The sequence below is a fragment of the Terrapene carolina genome, unplaced genomic scaffold (assembly GCF_002925995.2).
Source record: "Terrapene carolina triunguis isolate 2854851 unplaced genomic scaffold, T_m_triunguis-2.0 Scaffold58, whole genome shotgun sequence".
NCBI classification, from domain to species: domain Eukaryota; kingdom Metazoa; phylum Chordata; order Testudines; family Emydidae; genus Terrapene; species Terrapene triunguis.
In genome coordinates, this window is record NW_020664409.1 from 41,105,487 (window position 1) to 41,131,852 (window position 26,366).

A 26,366-nucleotide genomic window follows, 5' to 3' on the forward strand; every position below is an offset into this window, starting at 1 on the left:
ACAGCTACTGTGAGATAATGCACAGTTCCAATGTGTTATATACAAGAACTATCTCTTCTCTCTCTGCACTCTAGAATATTCCCAATGTGACACTGTGCTCCACTTGTACTCCAGGAACTTCCACTGGGATAGAACACATGCCCCCACATGGTTATGTGGCCCACGGTTAAAGAGCTAGAATCATGTTTAAAATGAGATTGAGAAGAAAAAAATAAGTTTGGAGAAATATTTTGGCCTCTCAGAGCCTAGAATGCACAGTTTATAGCTTTGTTAATTATTATTAATTTTTGTTAAATTAAATATTACAACCTCAGACAAAACAGAGTATCATTTGACCTTTTCTGTTGACAATCATCTGTTACACAATGTGGTATTAGACTGAGGAACTCGGTGCCCCAGGATGTCATTGAGGCCAAGAATTTAGCAAGATTGAAAAAAGGATTGGACATTTATATGGATAACATGAATATCCAGAATGATAATAATTAATGCTAACAAATACTTTAGAAGGCATGCAACATTTTATACTTAAGAGGTTAAGACAGTCTTTAACTATTACGGATTAGGAACAGGCTTTCATGGAAGGGAGGGCAGATTATTTCACGCCTGCCTATTGAAGGATTTCTTGCACCTTCTCCTAAAAATTTGATGCTGGCCCTGTCAGTGACAGGATAATGGACTAGGTGGACCACAGGCTCTGATACACTATGGCAATTCCTATGTTCTCAACAAAAGTGTATTGGAAAAACTATGCTACCTGGCTTTAGACCAAAGAAAGAAAGTGAGAGTTTATTGGATCAGGGCTTTCCGTCCCTGTGATTGTCCCAAGTAGCAGTCATGGGGCCTAATCTTGCATCCAGTGAAGTCAATGGTAGTTTTACCAGTGACTTCAATGGGATCAGGATCAGGCCTCTACTTTGACAATTAAGCACATATCACTCTTGTTTCCTGATGGTTAGTGTGAGATGCTATTGTAACCCACATACCTCCTGGGTGTGGTGTTCTGTCCTATCTAGTGGCACTGAGACCACTTAGAGAGAGAGAGAGATAAAATGAGTCTGCTCTACAGCCTTAGTTAACAGCCAGTTGGCTTTTAGCTCATGCAGTAGAGGCTCATGCACTAAACTCCACAGGTCCCCGGTTTGCTCCCATCCGCGGACGACTGGGGTCTGTTGGTGTTACAAGTAGGGGCTCATCTGGGATATCAACTGGGAAGTCTCTGAAGGTCAGGACTGCTTCCTCAGCTAGGGGAAGTCTGTAACCCACATACTTCCTGGGTGTGGTGTTCTGGCCCATCTAGTGGCACTAAGACCACTTAGAGAGATATATTAATGAGTCTGCTCTACCACCTTAGCTAACAGTCAGTTGACTTTTAGCTCATGCGGTAGAGGCTCATGCACTAAGCTCCCCAGAGATCCCAGGTTCGATCCCGCCCGCCGATGACCGGGGTCTGTCGGTGTTACACTATCACAAAATAAATAACCTTTTCACTACTTGGCAGGGTTTTTAAGTTTCTCTTTATTATTTTAATATTCTGCTACAACATGATAAAGAGGAGCTTTGAAAATCTGTGCCAAATAGTAGTAAAATGGGATTTATTGGAGTCATTATGGGCAATCACCATGCTCCAGTGAAGTTCTATGGTAGCTGTGATGTCAAAGCAAAACAGTGAAGCTGTAGTGGCCTATCAAAATTTTGAAGGGGGCTGAAAGAAAAATTAACGTTATTTTTTAGGAGACAATGTACGGAATTGCTTAGTAGTAAATGGAATTTTAAGATGTAAGAAATAAATATCCTAGTGCAAGACTTCAATCCTCATCTTTTTGGCCTATTTAAAATAAAAGTGCTAACAGAGTCAAAATGAGAGCTACAGGTTCCATAGTCTTGCAACAGAGTTTAATTCCAAAGAACAAGAGAAGATATATACAAGCTTATATTGAAGAAGAATAGTTTCTATATTGATCGTCAAAGTGCTTCGTGAGGCCTGAGTAGCTCTCTGAGGGATAGTCCCCACAATCCACAAGATAAAAAGAGAAACAACAATACTTTACACTGGGATTTTCCTCTCACAAATCTCCTTAGCCTTCTTAATTATGTAACAGCATTTAGTTTCTTTCCAATCTCAATCATAATCTTTCTCTTCAGTCCAGCACATTTACACTCAACTCCCATTGAGCTCTGACTTAGCAAGAATGTCCCACTCATTTTGGAAAAACATCACTTTTGGTGAAAGATGTAAAGAAGAGTTCTGGTCTTGGTCCTTCACTCCTAAGCCTGCCAGGGGAGCAGAATGCACTAATGCTACAAGGTTATTAGACAATTTACTTAGAACAGTGCCCAGAAAGGGTCTGGTTCTTGGCCTGAGAATGCTATCAAAACAAAGCCCAAGGAAAGGGAGGAATAAGGAAGCTCCTTTGGGGAGACAGTACCGTATCTTGTCAGAAAGAAGTAATCCTCCACATAGAAGGGGAAGAATTTAAAGTGGAAGGGTGGTAATATAGTAATTTATATTGAAACCATTAAGTAAAAGGCTTGTTTCCTGGCTGCTTAAGCCCTGATTTCTGGTTTCTGCACAGGACTGGCAGCATTAGGAGTGTACAATACCAAAGGGGGAAGCCAGATGGCAGTTATTTTGTGTTAGTCCTGAATAGTACATTGGTTTCTCCTCCAAAAAGGCTCAGGTTTCCCAGAGAGTCTTATCTTCTCAGAGAGACCTAGTCAGAGAGGACATGATAGAGCAGGAACTTTAACTGATTTCTCATTTTGTCCCAAGGTGCTGTAGTCTATATATTTCAAAAACACAATAAATGCTTATATCAAAGTTGTGATGTGTCAGCCTATCAGCAAGATGTAGGTCAGAAGTTTAGAAAATGCAACTGATGTCCTGTTAAAATAGGACAGGTGGCTGATTGAGGTTCAAACATTGGAAAGGCAAGGGATAAGACAATAGATGTGGAATCTGAATGTCTTAAAGGCTGTATTTGGGGAAGATAAGGAATAATTTGGGGATATGACTCACCATAAAATAGTTTAAACATATTTAATGCCTCAAATTGATATTTTGTGATTTGGGAGATTAGAGTGCTTGTAGTAAGAAGTTATTATTTTTCTATGGGAAATGCTTGGTTGAGTCAATCAGGATACAGGGTAACTATTACACGTTATAATTCTGAATAAGACAGTCAAGTTTTCATTCTGGTAGGTCATTTGTTTCTCTGCAGGTGGCTCTGTTGGCTTCTGGAATAGAATGCTATGAATTACATGTTACATAAATGAAAGACAGCTATAATTTCAGATAACATTGTATTTAATTCTACAGAAGTCTTTAGGCCTAATGTAAAAATTCCATTGAATAATTTATCCAGCTAAGCATCTGTGGTCCCAAACTCCTAATTTAAAAATGTTGATAAATGAAGTATCTCTTTAGTTAATAAATGAAGTATCTCTTTAGTTATCCTTTGTCAGCAACATTCATTTTAATGGAAAGTGAGTTTACAGGGTTACATGATTGAACTACTGAGCCAAGTCAGTGTTGGCAAATGATGGGCTAAATTATTGATGTTACACACTAATGAATTCTGATGAGAAATAAAACACAGACATTACGTTTCAAGTGGTTCATAATTATTTTTGTACTTTAAAAGCAATTTTATTCTTTTTCCAAATCGTACTGGTTCTGTAAAACGAAAACATAGTTAGTGATTATAACTAAAATTATTGAGTTTGAGGCAAAAATGCTATTGTAAGTTTGCTTATACAACCATAATGTTATTCACCCTAGGATTCTGATTTCTTTATATACTTCTGGGAAAAGATAATTAAATTAAATGTCTAAATTTTTAAACCACTGTCTTTAAATAAGATAATCTGCTTTGCAACCATGGTTAAGAGTTCAATAGATGAGTTTATAATCTATGATATATCAACATGTTTACTGGAGATCCATAATTAATTCGGATAATGACAAAAACAGAGGAGCCGCCAAAAAGAAGCTTTCAGCATGTAAACAGTTCATCTTTAAACCTGTGATACAGCATGATATATGCTACAAATGGATAGAAGGAGGTAATTCAACCCCAGATAGGCCAAAGTGCTGCTGCAAGGTTAAATCATCAGTATAAAATGTCATAATCATATCTCCCTAATTTGTTACTCACTGCACTAGCTAAATTGATTTTAAATTCCTACTTTTAACTTGAAACATCACAGTCAGTATTTGATAATACGGCAATGACTTCATAATATTCCACCCCAACCATGTCCTCCTGAAATACAACATTTCTAACTTTTCTCAGTTATAATATGGAGGCGTCTATTGCAGTGAAAGCAAATCTAGCAAATATTTTTTGATTCTTTTTCTGATGTATAGTGGCTAAATAACCACCTTTTTCTTTGGCTCATTGTTGCATTCCTTGCTCATGAAAAATTACCACTGATTTCTTTAACTAAACCAATAAATATGAAAACTCTCTATATTCCACCTAGTCAAGATTATAGAAATCTTGTGATCCAAATGATCTTGTACGACTTCTGCACTTTGGGCCCAAATCTCACAAGAGCAGCTCATGAGATTGCAATACCATCACATCCAATCAAAACACTACTTCTGATTCAGCCTCAAATTGAACCCCGTATCCTAGCTAAAACCTCCTTTGGATTTGAATACCTCATTCTCAGCCCCTTTCTCTAAATATACACACCCAAATATGCATGCATAGTCATTAGAGGACAAAAGCATCCTAAATGCAACATTTTGCATCAGCTAGAACTATACCAGAGCCTTATTTGGGAGGCTATTAACCGCTTTATGGCTGTATGAGTGTATGTTAACGCAACTGGAGAATTCACAGAAATATCTAAGCTAACGTTTCCTGTTATTTTACCAAAGAAAATAGTGCCAAAATGATGACTTTCCCAGTATTTATCTATTTTGCTCCATACTGGGGAATGATTATGGGTGAAAAAAATAATGGTCCTGGTGGGAAACTGTGATACATCCCTGCAAGAAATTTACAAATTTCACAGGATATACCAAGTTATTTTAAGGAATTGTATTTGTAATTGTATGTTTTCCCCTCTGTTGTTCCAAGTACCAGTAAGTCTGTTAAAATAACTAAACAACTCTGTAGCACAGGGGTATTAGCACTGGAGGAGAGAATGAATAAGTAGAAGAACTGGTCAGAAATTTTCTGATGGAGTATTTTTCCATCAGAAAATGACAATTAGTTGACTCAGAAGTAAAACGTTTTGCAGAAACGTGTCAATTTGAATGACCTTCTGCTGGAACATAGGTAAGATTCCCGTGGAATCCTCCCTGCCAGACAGGTTTCTAAACTTGCCTGCCTAGTTTCCTGCCAGCTAACTCACCTGGCTCTTCAGCATCCCTTGCTAGATCTGGTTTCCCAAGGCTGCCAGTCTCCTAGTTGGGCAGCAGGGAGCCTGGAAGCCAGGACTCTCAGGGCTTCCAAGCTGCCTGCCTTGGAGCCAGGAATCCCTGGGGGCTCTCAAGTCTTTGAGGCACCTGGCTCCCAGCTCAGCTAATGGCTCCAGAGTTGTCAGCTGCTTGAGCCAGGACTCTCAGTTCAATTCCCTGTGCTTTATGCTTTATGATACCATCTTTAATTACATGATCACATACTACTTTTTCAAAGGATCCCTGCTTCATTCAGTGCACAGAATGGACTTGCTCTGGGAATCAGTCTGAGTTATGCAGTGAAGGAGACTTGTCTGTAGGACCCCTGCTTCATTTGCTGCAGAAGTTGGAAGGTGTGAAGTAAATGAGGCCGGGGACTGCCAGAAGAAAAAGGATGGTCTCATAGTTAAAGCAGTCGAATATTGGCCTGGAGAATTGGATTCCCTCCCTCCCTGCACCTCAGAGTTCCTGGTTTCCCAAGGCTATGTGATACTAGGCAAGTCATTTAAACCAAACTTTTCACAGGTGGTCACTACCTATGTGTTCCTCATTTTCTGGTTGCCCAACTAGAAACACTGGGATCTGATTTCCAGCAGTACTGAGCACTCACAACTGTAACTGAAGTCAATAGGAGCTGTGCTTTGAACAGATAAAGTGCTATTTAATGCTAAGTATTTTGAAAAATCAGGTCCTAGTTATCTCAAAGTGGGCACCCAAAATTAGTAGATACTTTTGACCATAATCTCTCTGTTCCTCAGCTCCCCATCTGTAAAATGGGAATAAAAATAGCCCGTCACCTCACAAGAGTTTTGCGAATATAAATTTATTAATATTTCTGAAGCATATGGATAATGTAATGACGAGAACCATAGAAAATCCCATGAAGGAATTAATAATTGTCTTCGGAGCAGGTTTGAACAATGTGCAGTAAATAAGCCCTGGGGCCACACACTGAACAAGGGGTAAAAAAAATATTGAATAGCTGCTCATTAAGTGAAGAATGTCCATTCTGTACACTGAATGAGGCAGGGGTCCTATGCAATAAAAATATGACCATGTAATTAAAGACTGTACCATAATGCATATACACAAGGAGGATAGTTTAAGGTTGCACGCACAGCTTGAATTCTGGCATTTCCTAATAATGTTCTTTTAACATAGTTTGTGTGTGTGTATTTAATATATTATTAAATGACAAATATTTTTATGCATACCAAATTAATTACAATGTTCAACAAATCCATTTACCAATACATCAACCATATGTGTTGTTTACTTTCACGTAATTAAATTGTTTTTGCATATAAAATAATTGTTTGTGCTCCCCCAAATCCTAGTCATTACTGGCATTCCATGTGTGGTGGGTTTCTTTGCTGGTTTTTTATGGCCCACGGATGTGCCCTGCATGTACCTGGGGGATATGAACCAATTGTTCTTTGCTAATGGAAAATATGAGTATGAGCCAGTTGCTATATTATTAATATTTCCTGATCCTGTTGTGCCACTTTGTGGAAGTGTCATGCCCAACAAGTTTGCAAATATCACACACAAAGGACCAGTGCTTGGTCTGAGTCAGTCTGAAGCAAACTGACCTTCTTTATTTGTTACCATGGTATGCACAGCCCTAATAAATATTCTTCCTACTCTGAAAATGTCCTTGATATCCTGCAGCAGTTCATACTCTCAACTCCAGCACTATACAAAGGAAATTATTATTATTATTTGTTGAGCAGTGGCCTTAGTTTTCTAATGGAGGTAAAGGTCATGCAGCATTGGTTACTGTTCATTTAAACTTTGAGTGGAAAAAGTATTTTTTGAATTGTAGCACTGTTGTGTGGTACTAGTCCAAGCTCAACTGGGTTAGTCTGACAGTTACTATGACACTTCCCTACAATGAAAAAGTTTTTAGCATTTTTGCATGGGCAGTATCATTGGTGCTTATGCCAGGTCTCTAAGAGACAGGATGGATCTCAATTCTTCTCTCTTTTTGGTTACCATGGAGTACCTATAATAAAAACGGTTTCCCCTTTTTACTACCATGCACAGGCTAGATGATATTTTTTACAGAGAAGTATTGGATTTCTGGCATCATCATTTCTGGATACCGTTGAGCTTGAATACATTCTCTTGTGGGCCAATTTGTGAGGTATTCTGGGAAAAAATTGTGGATATGCTGAATAATATTGATTACTTATGTGTCTGAGGTAACCAGAGTAGAAGGCTCCTAGTCTAACCTTCAATAAGAAGAGCCTCCCAAGCTGAGTATGACTTGCTGGCTAGAGGAACCTTTACAAAAAAAAGTGAGGCTTATGCTGCTTGTGGAAAGAGGAACCTAGAACTCTAGCATCTGTAAAGGAGGAGGTTAAACACTTGGATTGGGCACATTGTCACTGAAGCAACTCTCTTTATAAGAAGTTAGCGAGTCCTGCAATATTTCTATTGTTGCCTTTTAGGATATACTGGGTTGATTACCCATGCAGACAGTATTAGTAGCAGAGCCACTGGAGGCCATGCACAATTACTAAGAGGCATCAAGATTGGCGTCAGTGCTTTAGAGGAAGTGATACTTTGCTTGACGAGGGTGGGGCACTAAAGGCATCAAAACCTAAATGCAACTCATTTACACCAAGTGCTATACACATGTCTATATGCACATCACCTCATATATTTTAATGGGAGATTTGTCTGAGTATGGACATCAGAATTTTGCTCTATGCTATGTGAAGTGAAGGAATGGACCAAAGAGTCAAGGAAATCAAAGGTGTTTTTTGAGACTAGCCTCTGCTTTCTCCCCAAAGAAGTCCCCTCCATCATACAGATCATCAAACATGAGTATTTATGAGAACCCATGCCAGGGTCAACTGCTCTTGCCACTGTGTCACCAACATGAAAGGAGTGAATCCACAGTTTCTGGGGAGAACTTGACATGGTCATCATTTGGATCTACCTAGTCACAAAACTCAACGGTATGCTGATTTAAAAGGACCAAGTTTAAGATCAGATTGTGAAAAAAGCCAGAGATTCTGATCCAGATTACATAAGCATTTAAGGGGAAAAGTCTTAGACTTCTGAAGTGACGTCCTACCTACTGACCTCCATGTTTAATTAGAAGAACATATTAATTGGAAGTCCAAGTAAGTGTGGCCCTCCTGGTAGGTGAAATGAAAATACCCCTAAATAAAAAGTATACGGCAAGCATTACAGGGAAGAACGGAAAGTTCTAATCATGTTCAGTGTGCTCTAGAGGTGATGGACCATCTTGAACCAATGGAGATAAATAGAATTTGGATCTTATTGGCAGAAGCATGGCCATTCAGGTGGGGTGCAAGGACAATCATTTGCCTTATCTGACAAACTGTTCAAGTCAAAAGCTAGCCCATATGAGCAGAAACAAAAACAGCTATCTTACTTGTCCCAATTCCACTTTAAACATACAAAAAATGTTTACAAATGAATAATGGAAGAATTGGTACCCAGTGAAATTTATCTTCAATCTTCTAAATGGTTACTACAAATAATCACAAGTAAATATGAAAAAGTTTAAAACTAATTAAAAAGTGTGTAGCAATGTCCCCTTAAGAAAAGTTATCTGTCATCTAACTCCATATGTCTCCAAGACAAGACAGAAACAGCAAGACTGCTAAAGTGAAATCAGCAGGCAAAAAAGATTGCAACTGAGTGTAATCAGTATAAATGGTGATAACTCAACCCATAACAGAGAAAAATAAAAGAGTGAGCATAAAGCATTTGAAGATCATCAACCCTGAGGGACACCATAACACACCTGTGTTAATAAGTTAGAGAACAAAAGATGGCCTTAACAAACTGACTACCATCTGACAAATAAGAAGCACACCATAAATGAATTATTTTCAAAAGATAGGAGGGCAGACCCTGCCACCAGTGTCCATGATTATAGATGGCCCTGTCCTAAGAGGAACTGCATTTGGGTACTCTGCATGAGGACAGTTGAACAGGATGCCAGGATCATACCGGACTATGCAGTTCCACTGACTATTTCCTCATTACAGGATGCAGGAGCCACAAGGATGACTGCAGCAACTTTCCTGACACTCTGCAACCTTGGGAGGATTTCTTTCCTTTGCTGACCTCTGCCAAATTGCCCAGCTGAGGATATGGCCCAAAGAGCATAATAGAATAGATGTCCTCTGGTGTAAATTAGTATAATTCCACTGAAGTGACTGGGCTATGTTGAATTGCATCATCTGATAATCCTGCCCAAGAGATTTTAAAAAGACCCCACGATAATTCATAAAGTTTAGTGCAACTGGAAAAAGCCAAAATAGTGCAAGAACATTGGAGTCAAACTGAAACAAAAGGGGACTGATCCTTTTCTGCCTTGCACCTTATGTAGTCCTTTAAGCTGAGCAAAGTGAATGTAAAATACTATCAAATCAGAATTCTCCAAACTCTGAGAACTGATGGTAGACTTTTATAGCCACTTTGCACAACTGAGAATGACTATGCAAGGGGAAAAGCAGTGGAGAGCCAGGCCCACAATCTTTACATACTCTTTCAATGGCAGTCCTGTGGTTTGAGTATCAGAGGAAACCATTTGTCAAACAATATAAAGTTTCAAAGATGACACTAATGATACCGTCTTTCCCAGTATTTAGCCATAAAGACAATTTTGGCAATGGGACTATAGCTGAAAAAAACCCACCTTCATCTAGAAAGGATGGTCTAAACCGAGGAAGGTCAGGATTGAGTTACAGTTACAGGGCTAAACATAGATACACTCATCACCACGGAACTTCAGAAGTTCAGTCAACACTTTCTATTTCAGGTAATTCATCAGATTACCATAAAACATTCATAACTGTCACGATGAAAGTAGATGACTACCCAAGCTACTGAAGAACCAAATAATCAGAACTCCACAACAGTACTGTACTACTCACTAGACAAAATTTCAATTATATAGCAAATACCTTTTGCAAATACCCACCTTGTACACTGCTGTGTGAGTGTGCACCTAACCTTTTTAATCTGAATTCTTTTCTTAAAATATATTTTGTATTCTGTAACTGATTGAAAAATGTATTTAGTGCTTGTGCAAGGTGTCCTGGAAACCGAAATCCTCTAGTGATCTATAGAACGAGGACAGCATACACAACAGCAGTGTGTTTTCCTGCATATCACTGCACCAATGTGCCTCAAACCTGGACAGCTTTGATTTTCGGAAAAATTGGCATAAGCTCCTACTGTATATTATGGGCTTTAACTCCCATGCAATTATGTTTGGATCAAAAGTCAGTTTAGTATATGACCTCCTCATGGAACTTTCTCTTAGTTCCACACAAATTCTTCCCTCAGACATTAAAGACATCTGAAAGCTCCACAGAATTTAAGGAAAACACTGTTTAAGTTAGGTCCCCCTTAAATTCTGATCTGCCAAATTCTGCCATTGGGTGCTCTCAGATAGTATGAATTGAGATTTTTAACATGAGAGAGGTGGGAAGATTGTACGAACACATGATAACCTTGCCCAAGAAGTAAGTTTCCTGTACTCTTCTCTCCAAAAATATAAGTAAAGAGGCCAAAATTGCCAGCATGAATTATTTGAGCCAATGACTTATGCATCAGCAATGTACTCCATTGTAAATCTGCATTCAGGCATGTTTATTCTTATATTATAAAAGTGAAATCCTTAAGCCTTTTTTTAAACATCACAACTGAAATTTGACATTTTTAAATTGTGTTTTCCACTGCAAGCATAATCACTGTGAGTATGAGCACTTAATGGATCCCTTCTATTTCAAAGGCAGAAATTAAACATGAAAACACAAAGTGACTACATGAGTAATGTTAGAATTGGAATCTACATTTTAAAAAGTTTTGAGGGCTGAAATAAAAGGGGCTATACAAAGTAAAATAGCATATATATTTCACTTTTAGAAAAAAAAGAATGGGGTAAAGTGCCCATATATTATATATGGACAAAAGTAGATTTCCTCCATGATCATATACATTTAGTTTAGAAAAAAGCATAAAAATCAAAAGCTTTTCTGAATGTGCATTTTATTCCTGGTTCTAGCAGCATGTTAGAGAAAATATGTAACCCATAACCAGTGGGACAAGAACTATGAGTGTGTATATCTGATCATGGGGTGATCCCAGAAATTCTGGCTTCATGGGAGACCCTCATTATTTTTGGTGCTTTGGATGCCACTAGTGTTGTTGCCTTTTTTACCCTGCAACCCTTATCTTTTCTCTACTTAGCACATACTTTCTAATCCCTCATACCTGCCACACACAAGTTAATAACAAATAACAACTATACAAAGTCTGTTATGAAAAGATCCAATGTGTTTGATAAATTGTACAAACTGATTCCAAGTTATGGGGCAAATTTCCTGCTCCACTTTGCTCTTTTTACGCTGCTCAGGTGACAAAAAGGGAACAGACATTGGACATATCCTCCTATCTATTGGGGAGTGCCCAACAAGCATAGAACCAGCTCAGTCAGCTTCCAGGTACACCATCTTCTTCGCAGCTCCTGAGGTAGGAGGCAAGGAGGAGGTTTACATGGAGTGCAATGTATTCTGGTTATGCTCAACTAGTTGGACAGTGCCTTGGCTCTGCTGCCAGCTATTGCATGTTGGGGGAACCCCCACATCGCTGGAATCTATGTTAGGTTTTTGCAGAGAAGCAGGGAGCAGTAGCTGGCTCCTTGGTGACTCCCCTTCTGTTTTATTGAGCATAATCTTGGCAAAGCAGAGAACTTGGCCCTATCTATCCAAGCATAATTTAAGTCTGTGATGAAACTCTGCCACTTAAAAGGCAGTCACTTTTAGGGCTGGGCCAGCTGACTCTAGGTGCTCAGGTGGAATGGGGATTTATGGGCTCCAGAGACAGCAAGCAGCCTGTGCTCCACCTATCATGCTTATTACCAGGCATACTGCTTATTACCATGAACAATTCGATTGATTTCGGTGTGATTATTCCCAAGAGTAAGCTCTACAATTGGTAAATCGTTGCGGGACTTGGCCTCTTGGCTTATACATTTTAAGTGAGACAATTATAAAAACCTATTTTTTCCAGTCATAATTAATTTAGGCACTTTTCTTTTCGATTATGTGGGATCCCTCCCAAAGGGGTTCTGGGCACGGACTGTGGTGCCATGGGGGCCAGGGAAGGTCAGCAGGTAATCTGCGGGGATGGAGTCATGAAGATGGCCTTTGACTCTGGCCGCTTCGGGGGGTTCTGCAGTTTCCTGTCCACAATGCGAATTATGGAACACTGCCAAATGAAATACGACTGATCGACAACTTTGCGGCAATCAGAATTGAGAATAAAGCCTCTCTCTTTACCCAAGATTTCCTATAATAGCAACCCAATCTCATATGTTTATTTTCTCAGACATAAGCACATGAACAAATAGAGATAACACTCCATTCTTATCCTACTTGACTTCTCAGCTCCTTTATGGCACTGTCAATCACACTCTTCTTCTTGAAATCTTGTCTACCTTTGGCTTTTGTGACTCAGTCCTCTCCTGGTTCTCCTCCTACCTCTTTAAGTGCTCCTTCAGTGTTTCATTTGGAGGCTCTTCCTCTTCAGTGCTCCATCTTTCAGGGGGAGTCTCACAGGGCTCCTTATTGGGCCCCTGCTCTTCTCCCTCTACACTGTCTCTGGGTTATCTTATTCACGTATATGACTTCAACAATCGTGACATGATGACTCTCAGATCTACCGCTCCAACTCTTACCTGTCTCCTTCTGTCCAAACTAAAATTTCAATCCGTCTTTCTGACATCTCATCACTGACATCCAGCCATCCACTCGAGCTTAATCTGACCAAAACAGAGCTCTTTATCTTTCCCCTCAAATCCTCTCCTCTCCCTCTTTTTAAAGTCACTGTGGAAAACACCACCATTGTTTCTGTCATGCAGGCCTGAAACCTGGCCATTATCTTCAACTTGTCCCTCTCTCTAGACCCTTCCATTCAAGCAGTGTTTAAATGTTGCTGCTTCTGCCTGTAAAACTTATGCAAGATCTGGCCTTTATTCTCCAGCCACACAGCTAAAATTCTACTCCTGACCCTCATTATCATGTGTCTTGACTACTGCAACATCCTTCTCTCTGGTTTTGACAAATCTCATCTTGCCCGATTTAAAATCCATTCAAAACACTATAGCAAAAAATCTTCTTGGTTCATCTCTTTAATCATGTCACGCCTTTTCTTTGCATTGCTCCACTGACCCCTCCTCCCCCTTCACCATAACATCAAATACAAACTTATCTTCACTATTAAGGCACTCCACGGCCTATCCCTGCTGTACCTGTGATCTCATGTATACTTACAAGACGTCAATTCCCAACTCCACTCTGCTAATGACACTGCCCTTGATTGTCCATTTGTCAAATTTTCCAACAAGCAGTGCCATGCATTCTCATATGTCACCAGGTGTTTGAGGAAGGAGCTCTCTGTAAAAATCTGCAAGGCCACTACATTATCCTCCCTTAAATCACTCCTTACAACCCACCTAAGCCCTGGTGCCTACAAAACACTTGAGAATGGTTAGGCACCTTGTGTGCTGTAACTGCTGCCTATTTCACTGTTCATGACTGTCACTATTATCTTGTGTTCCATCCTGTGTACTGTATCCAATGTAAGTTATTAGAATGTAAAGTCTTCTGGCCAGTAACTGTCTTTTTATTTGCACAGTGCCTGGCACAATGGGGCCCCAGCCTCTAGGCACTACCACAATATAAATATTAAATAACAAAAGTAACAAACCAAGCCCGTCTCTTGCTGGTGAAAAAGGAGGAGAAGAGGTATCATTATTGTCATTTTTTAGACTTAGGAAGCACTCAGATACTACGGTGACAGACACCAGTATAAGAGCTTATATAGCTACTTGCTAAATGGATAGAGACAATCTGGCACTAACAATACTAAATTGAAGGCATCAGTTCACGCAGAAATGCAACAATCCATATGCTGAGAATTACAAAATACAATTACATTTTGCTGACAGGAAACACGCTTTTAAATACCTCAGAACTGTTTTCTATGGCCTAACTGAACTAGCTTTTTCGTTATAATTTTCTATGTTTCCTATGGGCTTGTCTTGACATAATGTGGTAATGCGCTCTCCAGGGGTGTGATTTCAAAAGAGCACAAATTGTTTCCCATTAATTGGTCTGTGTAGACCGGTGGGCACTAAAGGCTCCCTAGTGTGCCTTAACGTAGTACTGTTTCAAACACCACTATGTTAAAGCGCACCAGCAGGGTCTACATGGATCAGTTAATGCGCATGTTAGTCTGCTTTAGAAATCACACATCCACAGAATGCATTATCCCACCATGTAGGCAAGCCATACCATAAAGAATCATTTCAAGTAACAAACATAGAAGGGGTATTAGAATAACAGAATCCATGTCAGAATGGGTATCATCAGCACATGGAAAATACACTGTTCCAGTGTTTCTGAAACACTAACTAAAATGTTGTTTTTAAAAATAGTTCTGAGCTGCAAAATTTGGACCTGAACTTCCCCAAATGTTGATGAGGTTTGTGTCTGAAGGATGGGTATAGGCCCATTTCTAGCTACTTCAATTGTTCAGGATAACTGAATTTATAGAGACAATTTATTCTCAATGTGAATGATAGAAATCATTTATTTTATGCAAGAACAAAGGATTTCCAGAGAGCTCATTCATTACAATATAGACTAGTTATTGATATAAGACTTCAATCACAGGTTATGTTGATAGCACTGCCATTAAAATGCTACATAACGTTAGACTAGACTAACTTAAAGATTCATATGTGAGGAAACCGACTGGCACCTGTGGCTTCTATGTAACTGTTGTTATTATTCATGAGCTCTAGGCTGCATATTAATCACCTCTTTTCTTCATCACAGTTAGAGAAGTTGAATACAAAAAAGATCAAGACTCATCATCATAGCTAAGCCACTGTGAGATTCAAAAGGAAGCATTTCCAGTTTTTCAAATTTTAAATGTAAAATTTTAAGTATAATTAACTGCTTATTTGTCTTAATAAGCACACAATTCTAGTATAATATTTGACAAAAATAAGAGAATACTGAGTAAATACTCCATAAAAATTAACGGTGCATTTCAAATCACTAGAAGAGTGGAAAATCTCATTCTATTTTTATTTTTCAATTAGTTTTTCCTTTCCTTTTTTTCCCTTAATATGATTTGGATTTTCTGAATCTTCCACAACAATGAAACATATTTGGATGTATATAACAAAAGCTATAGGTTTAAAAAAATCCTCAATGAAGGTTTTGAGACTGGATCACAGTGATGATGCAATTTAAAGTCATTCTAAAAGTTTTGTTCAAGCTTGTTTTTTCCTTAATCATGCTAATAATAATTGTGAAATGGAATTGCATAATATTAAAATTTAATACGAATATGGCATCCTAAGGACTGTACAGCAAACCTCTAGCAGAAAATAGAAATTAAAATGTATAAGAATATGATGCATTAAAGATCTAGCAGCTACATAATTTTTTTATTTATTTTGCAAAAAACAGGACTGAAGACATTTTTCACTCCAGTCTTTTACAAACATTTCTCAAATGCCCGCTGGTTATGGTCATTAACTATGGGAAAAGGCTGAAAGGAGTGGCTTTACAAAAATATTAACAACATACCACTGCATGAGATAAAAAGAACAGAACATTTAAACTATATTACATAAAAGTAATTTTTCCCAGTAATGTAAACATATACCTGGAAAAATAAAACCCGTAAAATATTAAACATTATATCCCTGTGAGGAAACCATTGTTAAACCTTGTGCCCTCCTTTCTGCCCTCCTTTCTGCCCCCCCCCCCGCTCTCCCCTCCCAGCATGTTGTTTATTAGTGGATAAAGGTGAAGTGATCACATAACCTAATGATGAGGGTGTGGTACTTCAGCTAAATAGCAGTTTCATACTAAAGAAATTATATATGAATAAAATGAAAATGACAGTATTGTTTACCATGGCCGTAAGATCTGCAAAACAGTACACAATAACATTTTCTAAAACAGCTGAACAGCAGTACTAATGCCTCTATATTTTTCAAATGTTTATATCCAATGTATTTATAATAATCTTTTCAAAGGTTTGTGAGAAATAAATCTAATCTTTCTCTTTTTTTAAACTATGCATGGTATATGTGCTAACTTACTGAATTCATCCTTCATGCAATTCCAGTTTATTAAAGAGGTTAAAAATTTATAAAACTCTGATGGGATATGGTTTTAATGCTTCATCACACTACCCATCATTTGCTTTTCAATCTAGATCAGAATGATCTTTCCTACTTCTCTGCAATCACCTACCTGCACAGCTAATATTTTCTGAGCATTCTCATGAGAGGCTGCCTGGAACTTCGCCAGCCCAGCCTGGCTATAGAGGCCTCGCTGTCTGAAGTACTCCACCAATGCCCTGTGCATCCTGCTTTGCAGCACAGAGAGCTAAAGGGAGGAAGAAGGGGGGAAAAAAGTCAGAGCAGGAGAGGAAATTAATGGCAGTGTTCAAGAAGAATGATGGAGGGAAATATAGAAAGCAGTCAATAGCCCATTCTGCACTGTACAGACCTGACAGGAATTTCACAGTCTCTTGATTTTTCAGCCCACTCATGTGCATTCATCAGAAACCAGTCACATCTGGCTGCCAGGATGGGGGGTTAATTTTCTCTAAATGCCTCAGCAGTTTTGTTCTAGCTGAGGCAAACTCTGTGACTGCAAAGCTGATGAGTAAAATATTTCTACTTCACCCAGTTTAACTCAAAACCGATAGCCTCAGGACATATTGAACCTTTCTTAAAAAAATAATCTTTTGAAGCTTTTTGAATGGCACATCAGGTCAGGGCAAAGTTTAAAATGCAAGTTTAAGACTTTGATGGACACCAGGGCTTTTTTCCCCTTGTAAAGCTTATCAAAGCTTGGCAATGTGTGCTTTAGAGCATGACAAAACTAAAGAGAATTAACTTAGCCATCAACTGCTGAGGGAGAACAATAACAGGAAAGAAATTTCCAGATAGAACTCACTATTAATCTACCTAGCTATAACCATGTGACATGAAAGCATCTAACTACACTAAATTACAGCAAATGCAGCTGTTGAAAAGTGACACTATTTTTTAATAAGACTTTATATGAAGAAGATACTACAGATCATAGAACTGTCCTGATTAGAAGGGGGTCTAATTGAAATGATTAAAACAGGAAATGTAAACAGTGTATTTTTACAATGTATCAGTTACTATAGCAGCATCATTCTCACATCCCATAGTTAAGACTGTGTCTGTATTTCCATAATTTTCAAGTGTTTATAACTCAAACAGAAAAACTTGGCATAGCAGGTCTCAGTCTAGACGCAAAATGTTTTAATCAAAATTGAAAAGCTACCAATACAAAATGTAGTTGAAGATAGCAGTGTGCTCTTATAATTGAAAGTTGGTTTATTTCTTAAACTGAAATTCTACCAGCATTTGTCCAGAATCTGGACTAGTGCCTTTGGCTGATCTGGAAAAACGCAAATTAAAACCAACTAAATTAATTTGTTTAGAAACATGATTTTGTGTTCAAGCATGCTAATTATTTCAATAACAATTTCATAGCTATTGTTAGCACATGGCCTTTATGAGTATGCCTGTCAACCACATTTGCAAAATAGATTCTAGCATTCCTTTGGAAATGCTACAATTCATTAAGGTCAATGCTACAGGTCAATAATGAGACCAGTAATAAGGAAGCCTTTACATGATATGCTTAGGAGCCAGCATAGAGTAATATGAAAAAAATCCACTTTTTCAGAAGGACATAGATTATAGTGATGCCAAAGGAACTATTATAGACTACAGAGTAATTAATAAGCATTTTCAAAATTAACGGCCTAGTTTTCAGAGGTGCTGAACTTCCACAACTCCCAGTGGCTTATGGAAGCTGTGAGTACTCAGAATTTTAGTAATTCGGGACATAAAATATTAAAACATATATCTGTATGTCAGAATTTATAATTTATTTATTTGAATTTGGCTATATGAATAGCATAGATGCATTACAATGACATGGAATAAAAAACTGGGTAAATACATTGGGAAAATATAAAAATCAGCCCTAATCACAGCCAAAATCTGAAACCAAATGTGAACATATTTTTCAATCTAAGTTTGTCTAAGTACCACTGCTCCCTCTCTGATCCCTAACATGCTAAATACTTTTTCTGAAATCTATCTTGAGGTCTCTATGGGCATTAAATCTCTGGTATTCCAACTGTTGCTTTCAAATCTCAGAAGATTTGAGGCTTTTCTGGGCCTTCAGCAGGGAGGCAGGTAAGGGAAGAAACAACACATGACATTTTAATAAAACAGTCTGCTTCAGCCCAACAGAGAAAGTGTCAGATGGAAGGCAAGCCCCTATGGAATATTTTCAATGTTCTGATACTTGCGTGAAGTAATGTGGTTATAGAATGGGTTCTTGTGGAGAGGAAAATGAAGGTCTGGGTATGATGGCTGGGTGAGGGCAGAAGGATTTGGTTCAAGATCGTGAAAGGGGCCAGACAGAAAGATGTCAGAAGGTTTGTTTGCATCCAAATTTTTGCCTTATCCAAGCCAAATGAAACCTTCAAAACTTTTGAGTGCCATCTATCACAAATAATTCAGTACAATGTGCACATGGGAAATTGCTGCCTTATAATGCCTGTTTTAAAGAAGTGACAGAAAACTTGCAAATTGCAGTTAGGCTAGGCAAGCACATGGGCCTATCACTCCTATACTCACCCCATCTTCCTCTCCATGATCTTCCTTTATTTTATTCACTTGCCTCTTGTCTTTAATTAGACTGAGCAGAATAGACATACCTGAGCTAGCTTTGAGAGCAATGAAGGGGTGGCAGCAGACGCTGTACAAGTCTGCCCTGTGTACTTATTTGGGTGGCTAGCCTGTGCTGTGGTGGCTTCACTACTTGTTACTTGAGCTAGCGCGATCAAAGCTATCTGAGGTATGTCTACATTTGCAGTCACAGTCTGATTGCATTATAGACATACCCTTATTCCCTTGAAGGAGGCCATAACCTTCCCTTCAATCCTCTACTGGATCATGTGCCAAGCAGGTAGCCTTTAACTCTTTCACAGCTGTTTTATTTTATCACACCTATGAACGTAAAAGGTAAAAAGACAACAATAAAGTAATTGCTAGGTTTCATTGCTTGTAATAACCCTTGAGAAATCTGAAAATAAATTTATAACTGTGTCCCTGTGAATCTGACAAATATGATTTGTTTCTATGCATTCCTAAATAAACTGAATTTAAAATACACCTCTACCCCGATGTAACACTGTCCTCGGGAGCCAAAAAAATCTTACCATGTTATAGGTGAAACCGCGTTATATCTAACTTGCTTTCATCCGCCAGAGCATGCAGCCCCGCCCCCCCCGGAGCACTGATTTACTGCGTTATATCCGAATTCGTGTTATATCATGTTGCGTTATATCGGGGTAGAGGTGTAGTTATAAACAAGTATGTCCTTTCTTGTGATAAAACCTGTAGGAACAGATAGAGAACCCAGACACTGCATGATATTCACCTCATTTCTGACAAATGCTCCCTTAATGGCGCAGGGTTGAAGCAAAGAGTGGGCTACCAAAAGGACAAGCAGCACAGCCTCCAAACCTTGGGGATTCACGGGAAATGAATCTCTAATCCCTCTGCAGTACCTGCCATGCAATGTTACTCTTCTGAGGCTGTGACATTGGCTCAGTTGGCTGCAAAATAACCCCTCTCAGGGGAATAGTGGGGCTGGTGCAGGCACAGAGTAGAAGTTAATGCTGCAAGGAGGAACATTAACTTCCACAGATTTCTACTTTGCTGGGAGGGGAGAATACCGCAGTGAATGGCTCCTCCCTCCCCTTAACCCATAAACCAGGAAACTTTAACCATATTGCTTTGCTGTGGATGCACTTCTATAAGCTCCTGGGGAGACGAAGTATACTGTGGAGGAGCTGCCCTCCCAATTCTGTTGTTTGGGAGCTTTACTGCCCTGTTTTACCCTGTTTTTGTTGTCATTCCCCTCTGTGACTCACAGCAGAGGGGAGCATATGGCTCTGTTTATTTAATTCTTTGTTTATATATCAGTATCATGAATAATATCAGCACAGCTCTGGGAAGAAAAAGGGGGATGTTAATGAGCTGCTGCTGCTGACCCAGCAAAGAGGAGGGTCCCACAAAAACAGTAGGTCTGATTCTGTTCTTGCCTAGACTAGTTTTTACAGTAGTGTACCCCCACAGACTTCATTTAATTCATTGCTGATTTACATCCGTGTGACTAATAGACCTAATATCTTTATCTGTAATTTCTCATTGGAGGAACCAAGATTCTGAGGCACATATCCCACCAGATTATAACAATTTTTAGGTAGGTCAAATTTTGAACCAAAAGCATGGATAAAAGAGCCAGTACTTTATGCAAACCCATAGCACCAAAGGATAGACAGGGAGCAGTCCTTGTCAATTTTGTTACCCAGGGCTGATATCAGACCAGCTTTTATTATGGTATCCTAGCTGCCTGGGGCTAGACCAAAGCCTCACTGTTGGGCAGATATAGCATAGTACATAGACCTCTAAGAGAGATTCATCTGGTTAAAGGCTCATTATGCCTACTGAATGTAGAACCTGCAAAAATCCAGACTGGAACACAAAGAGGTCTCCAAAGCCATAAGTGCACTTTCAGTGGTGGGTAACATTCTTCTTAGGTTGCTTCAGTTACCACATCTGGCCAAAGACTAAGTACTGGCATTACATGGAGCTGTGATCATAGGCCTGATTCTCCTCTTACTTATATCTATTTTGCATCAATGAAACTCCACTGATTTCAGTACAGTTCCTGATTTACACCAGTGTAAGAGAAGGGACAATCAGGCCCTCAGTGCTTAAAATTTTCATTTCTACAAATTGGAATGATACAAAAGCTTAACATATTCCAAGAAGGACTAATACAGCAAATCCCAAAGACTCTAAATAAAGTAACACCTGACAGAGAGTATTATGGGCAGTGCTGGTAGCACTGCCTATTATCCAGGTTGCCTGACACTTCCCATTATAAAACCCTGTTTTCAATTGCTTATAACTTTGCCCAACCTTAACTGTTTGATCTGAAATTTTCCACGCTGGGTGTCTGGCTCAGGGTGAATTTGTTGGAAAATTTCAACCAGAACACTTCAACTGTTTCAGAGAACGAGGCTAGGGACTATAGCCTGATCAATTCTTACAACGATAAACTTATTTATTGGAGTGTGATGGGCACTTGTCACAGATGATGGGTTCTTTTTCGGTGGCTACTCAGAGTTAATTAAGAAGATGAAATTGGAGAAGACAGAAACTTTATGAGGTTTAGTTAATACAGATATAATTGAAATAATAGAAAAATCAATATACATAAGTATAGCAAAGTAGTTTCTTGCATTGTTCATACTTAGTCTTACACCGTGCATACTTACAACCTTATGGATATCTTTAGAAACAAAGATAGAAGAAATAAGTGGAGATCACCCCCAAAAGAGGGCAGTGGGCCAGGTTTCCTACCTGATTATCCTATGTCATTCCCACACATAAACCACACCTTTTATACAGCTTTTCCTATTCCATCCAAATATGCCCTGGATCATATTTGGTAAGGTGTCAGCCTCCTGCCAGTGTGTGTGGTATTTCAGCTACCCACAGCTAAACTTCTAACTGTTAAAACCTCACTTGCATCAATCAATGTCCAATGGTTTTGATAAGTTAATTTTGTTAGATCCATGGTTACCTTATTGGAAAAATAGCCTAGGATGTTTGTCCATGGTTTACCTATTTATCACATAATGCATTGCTAAACTATCACAAGAGACATATTGCTAAATTTTATAACCTTAGGTCAAGCATAAAATACTCTTGCCAGCTTATACCAACTACCAATTTATACTGGGCCTCATTCTAAGCCCTTAACACTTAATGCTTATGACATAGCAAGCCTATTTTAACACACATATTTTGGTTCTTCTACTTGCTGTTACAGCTTCAATAAATTCCATTATTATTTCTATACACATGCTTAGAAAATAGATTATATTTTACCCAAAAACACATACCCTCCAAGAGCAGGTCGGGGTCAACAGGATAAATGTGTTGTTTTTTCCACGCTAAAAAAATTCGGATCACCTTTTCTTAGAAAAGTTCTACCACCCTTATGCTTTGAAGCAAGGGTTGAAACACGATAGTGGATGGTCTTTGTATCAGGGCCGTATTTCTTGTGATCCCTGTGAAAATCTGTCCAAATTGTGCCAATTTATAAGTCTTTTAAAATGCTCAGTAGAGATAACTATGATTTCAGAAGCTAAAGTCTCCAAAGAATCCATCCTCATTAAGTGCACTTGAGTTTCTTGCAGCTGACCCAAAAGAGCAACTGAGCATACTCCATCCCAACAGTTCATACAAGTAACCGAACTGCACATGCATCATCCCCACAGAACAATTGAGCATATTCCAGCTCAGGGATATAGGGATGAAGCCAGACTTTCTCTGTAATGGTTTCTTTCAGTTGCTGTGGGCCAGGGCAGGGCTGGGCACTGGAAATGAAAGTAGAAAGCCTGTCATGAATCTGGGATACCTTCATTAACTCTATTCATTTGGCACTTCTCTGGACTGAGAATGCTGCAACTGACAGCCAAATTGACTTACTGGGTTCTCATTACATTGTTTTGTAACTATACAATAAGGACCTGTTAACATCAGGCACCAAGCTATGAAAAAATATAATCAAAACAAAAACAGAACAAATACCAGGAGTTTCATTGCTACTATTAATTAGTAGTCACTGTTAGTAGTAGTCATCTACTAAAATCTTCTGATCTAAGCAGATCACCATCACATTTCAAACAGGAAATAATGTACCATTCCTAAATCTACACTTTCTCTATTTTCAAATTATATTAATCTGGTATCAGAAGACCCAATATGTGTCTCATGTTAATTCAATAATGCGATGTGAATGCTGCATTCTATGTAAATGACATAAGCCTTATCAGTTCCATTCATTGTTACAACTCAAACAATGACAATTATAACAACTCTACAGATTTTGGCACTGTAAGAATGGCAGATTTATGAGAAAAATCCAGTTAATATTTATCTTTTTATACTACTCAACTACCAAGTTACACCTGTATAATATACAAAGCTCCTAGGTAATGAGATATTTCTTTATTGTCAAATCTGTTCCACAGACTGCTGTTAAAGATTACATAGCTCATTTAAATAAAGCTCTTTTGTCAACAGCCTGGATATACTTTAAAAATGAGTAAAAGCCTCATGAAAACCCAAATCTCCAGCTGATGTGCAAGTATACAGGAAAAGATGCAGTTGTCTTTTAACCATATTCCAGTTGTGAAAGCTTGGGTGAGCAGATTAGCAATGTTAAATAATAATAAAAAGAAAAACTATATTTCAAGAATGGTTGGAAAATAAACTAACAAAAGCCTGGAAAATTAAAATTCAGTCTTACACTCTGTGGTTAACCCATACTAAAAACAAAGTGCCTTGAAGAGAAAAATTGAAGTTAAGATTGGCACTTTAGTTTTAACTATTATTGGGAGAAACTAAGGAAAAGCGACAGTAGTATGAATTAAGGACATTTTTCTTTTTACTAGCACCACTATTTAATGGTATTGTTAGTTATTTGATTTTTTTTTAAGATTAAACAAATGCTTCTTGTAGAATTAGCCCTTTGAAGAAATAAAATACCAGCAGTTGAAGTGATTTCTAAATAGTCTATTTTTATTATAGACATTTTAATTTCTCTTTGTCTTACCCACATTTTATCCATGTAAAATCACCCTACAATTTACCCAAAAATTCTGTTGATTGGGCAGTTGTATAATATAGCTGACAGCAGCCTTTCCTAAACTATCCACACTTTTCAGGTTTGCTCATTAGCTTTGGTGTAGTCTGATTTCTACAGCTGGGATTAAGGTGGGGGGTACGGGGGAGGGAATTATTTGTGAACATTTTGGAAAATAAACTGAACTTTGATTTATCACATTCCCATCCCTTTTGTATACTTTTTGCAAATATTTGCAGGAATAAAGTGTTGCTCATATGTATGTTCATGGAAAATGAATTTGGAGCTTGTAGTTGAATTTTTTGGGGGATGATAGAAAAATTATTTTTGTTGGAAGTAGTGTAGCTACTCAGAATTGCATTTGTGGATTAGTAAAAGAAGCGGCTAGACCACAGTGCAAAGAGCAAGAGGTAGAAAGTAGAGGCCATATGAAAGAGGGAAGGAGAGAAGAGGAGAATTTAAAGAAGCAGCATGAAGACAATGACCTAGAGAGAGAGAGAGAAAGAGCATGGAAATAAGGAGGATGGGTGCAAGATTCTGCACATAAAGAAAGAATCCAAAGAGGCCACCATATGAACTTTATAATCTTGGTAAATGAATGAGAGCAGCTCAGATAGCAGTTTTACAGCTCTCGTCACAGAAGGCTCTTTTCTTCTTTGCCCTTGACATTGCTTGGGACCTAGTGGAGTGACTAGGCATTTCAGAAGCAGGTAGTTTTTTAAAATGTAATGTACAATTCTCTGACAGCTGCTTCAACGAATATAAAAATTGAGGTGTGATTCTCAGAAGTGCCTAAGTCCCACTGAAAGTCAATGGGACTTTTGTACCTAACTCACTGAAGGCACTTCTGAAAATCCCACAGGGGGGCTTTGGATACCTTTAGACCCTTTTTTCAGTAATCCTGGGCCAACCACAGAGCATGTGACTTTTAGAATAGGGCTGTTCTTTTCAAATAGAATTTGGAGCTCTGTCCTCATGCAGAGAATATTTTCCTTAGGTGTGATGTTTTAAAGCAGAAGTGAATACACTTTAGCTCTGAATTTGGATCTGTTCTGAAGCACAAACCTATGTGGATCTTGAACTCCTCAAGAAATGGATCCTTACAGGAAAGTGTTCCTGGTTTGTTGACAATAATCACAGAGGAAATAGCCATAAGGTACAATATGAAAATAAAAGCATACGTCCAAATATGTGAACATGAGAGAGTAAAGTAAAACTCCTTTTAGATACTGGAAACCTGATAGCTGGTCTGAGACATTTGACAGTCTTGAGGATACAAGAGACGTGAAGATGAACTGTCCACGTGTCTTTATAGCTAGGGTTCAGAGTCGAATTTCAAGGGCTAAAACTTTTATCCTTAAAGAACTGTAGCCAAGCCCTGTATCATTTCCCTCTAGAAAAACTATCTAGGTACTCATATGGCTCCATCGTTGAAGTATCTGAGAGCCTCTCAAGTACATAAAAATAGAAATAAGCTTTATCTTCTCAGTCGGGAGGGGAAATTGTTTCTTTGCCTGCTTTTGTGTGTGTGTGATTGGAGGTGGGGGTAGGAATTTTGCCTTTAGTTCTGAAAGTGGTGACGTCTGTAGTCATTTTTGTCTCTTGCAGGAGTGAGTTCCATTATCTAGATCCAGCTCCTCTGAAAAGTATCTTCTGCATTCATGAGCTTCCTCTATTGATTGATAGATTCATTGTGGAACGCAGATGTCATGGGAGGTAATGGTCACCAAGGGAAAGGCAATCGATTTCTCAGATAGTTACAGAACAATCCCACAGAGGTTTTTTTTAAATCAGGATAGAAACCTTGAACTGGACTCTGAATGTAATGGGGAGCCAGTGACAGTGCAGAGGGCAAGGGAGTTATATCCTCTGTGACCTGTATTGATAAGCAGATGGCATTTTGGATTTATAAATCAATTTATGGTCTGGAAAAGTGCAGTGGAAATCCCTTGTGCTTGAGTCTGCATCAGACTGTGTTTTCTGATACCAATGTTCTCCTGAAGGGTATGAGATGGTAGATGCTTGAAAGGAAAAGATATTTTAGACTTCTCTGAGTGGACAATCATGTGACACAATTGTCTGGG

The 26,366-nt window shown here is 38.5% G+C and overlaps 1 protein-coding gene across 1 annotated transcript in view; it reads right to left on the bottom strand.

Annotated features, from left to right (window-relative positions):
• CCDC178 (coiled-coil domain containing 178) overlaps positions 1 to 26,366 on the bottom strand; it is a 302,851-nt gene that overhangs the window by 20,216 nt on the left and 256,269 nt on the right. Inside the window, exon 18 of the mRNA XM_026647335.2 lies at positions 50 to 174. Coding sequence (XP_026503120.1) covers positions 50 to 174 — 125 coding nt within the window. The remainder of the gene's footprint in view (positions 1 to 49; positions 175 to 26,366) is intronic.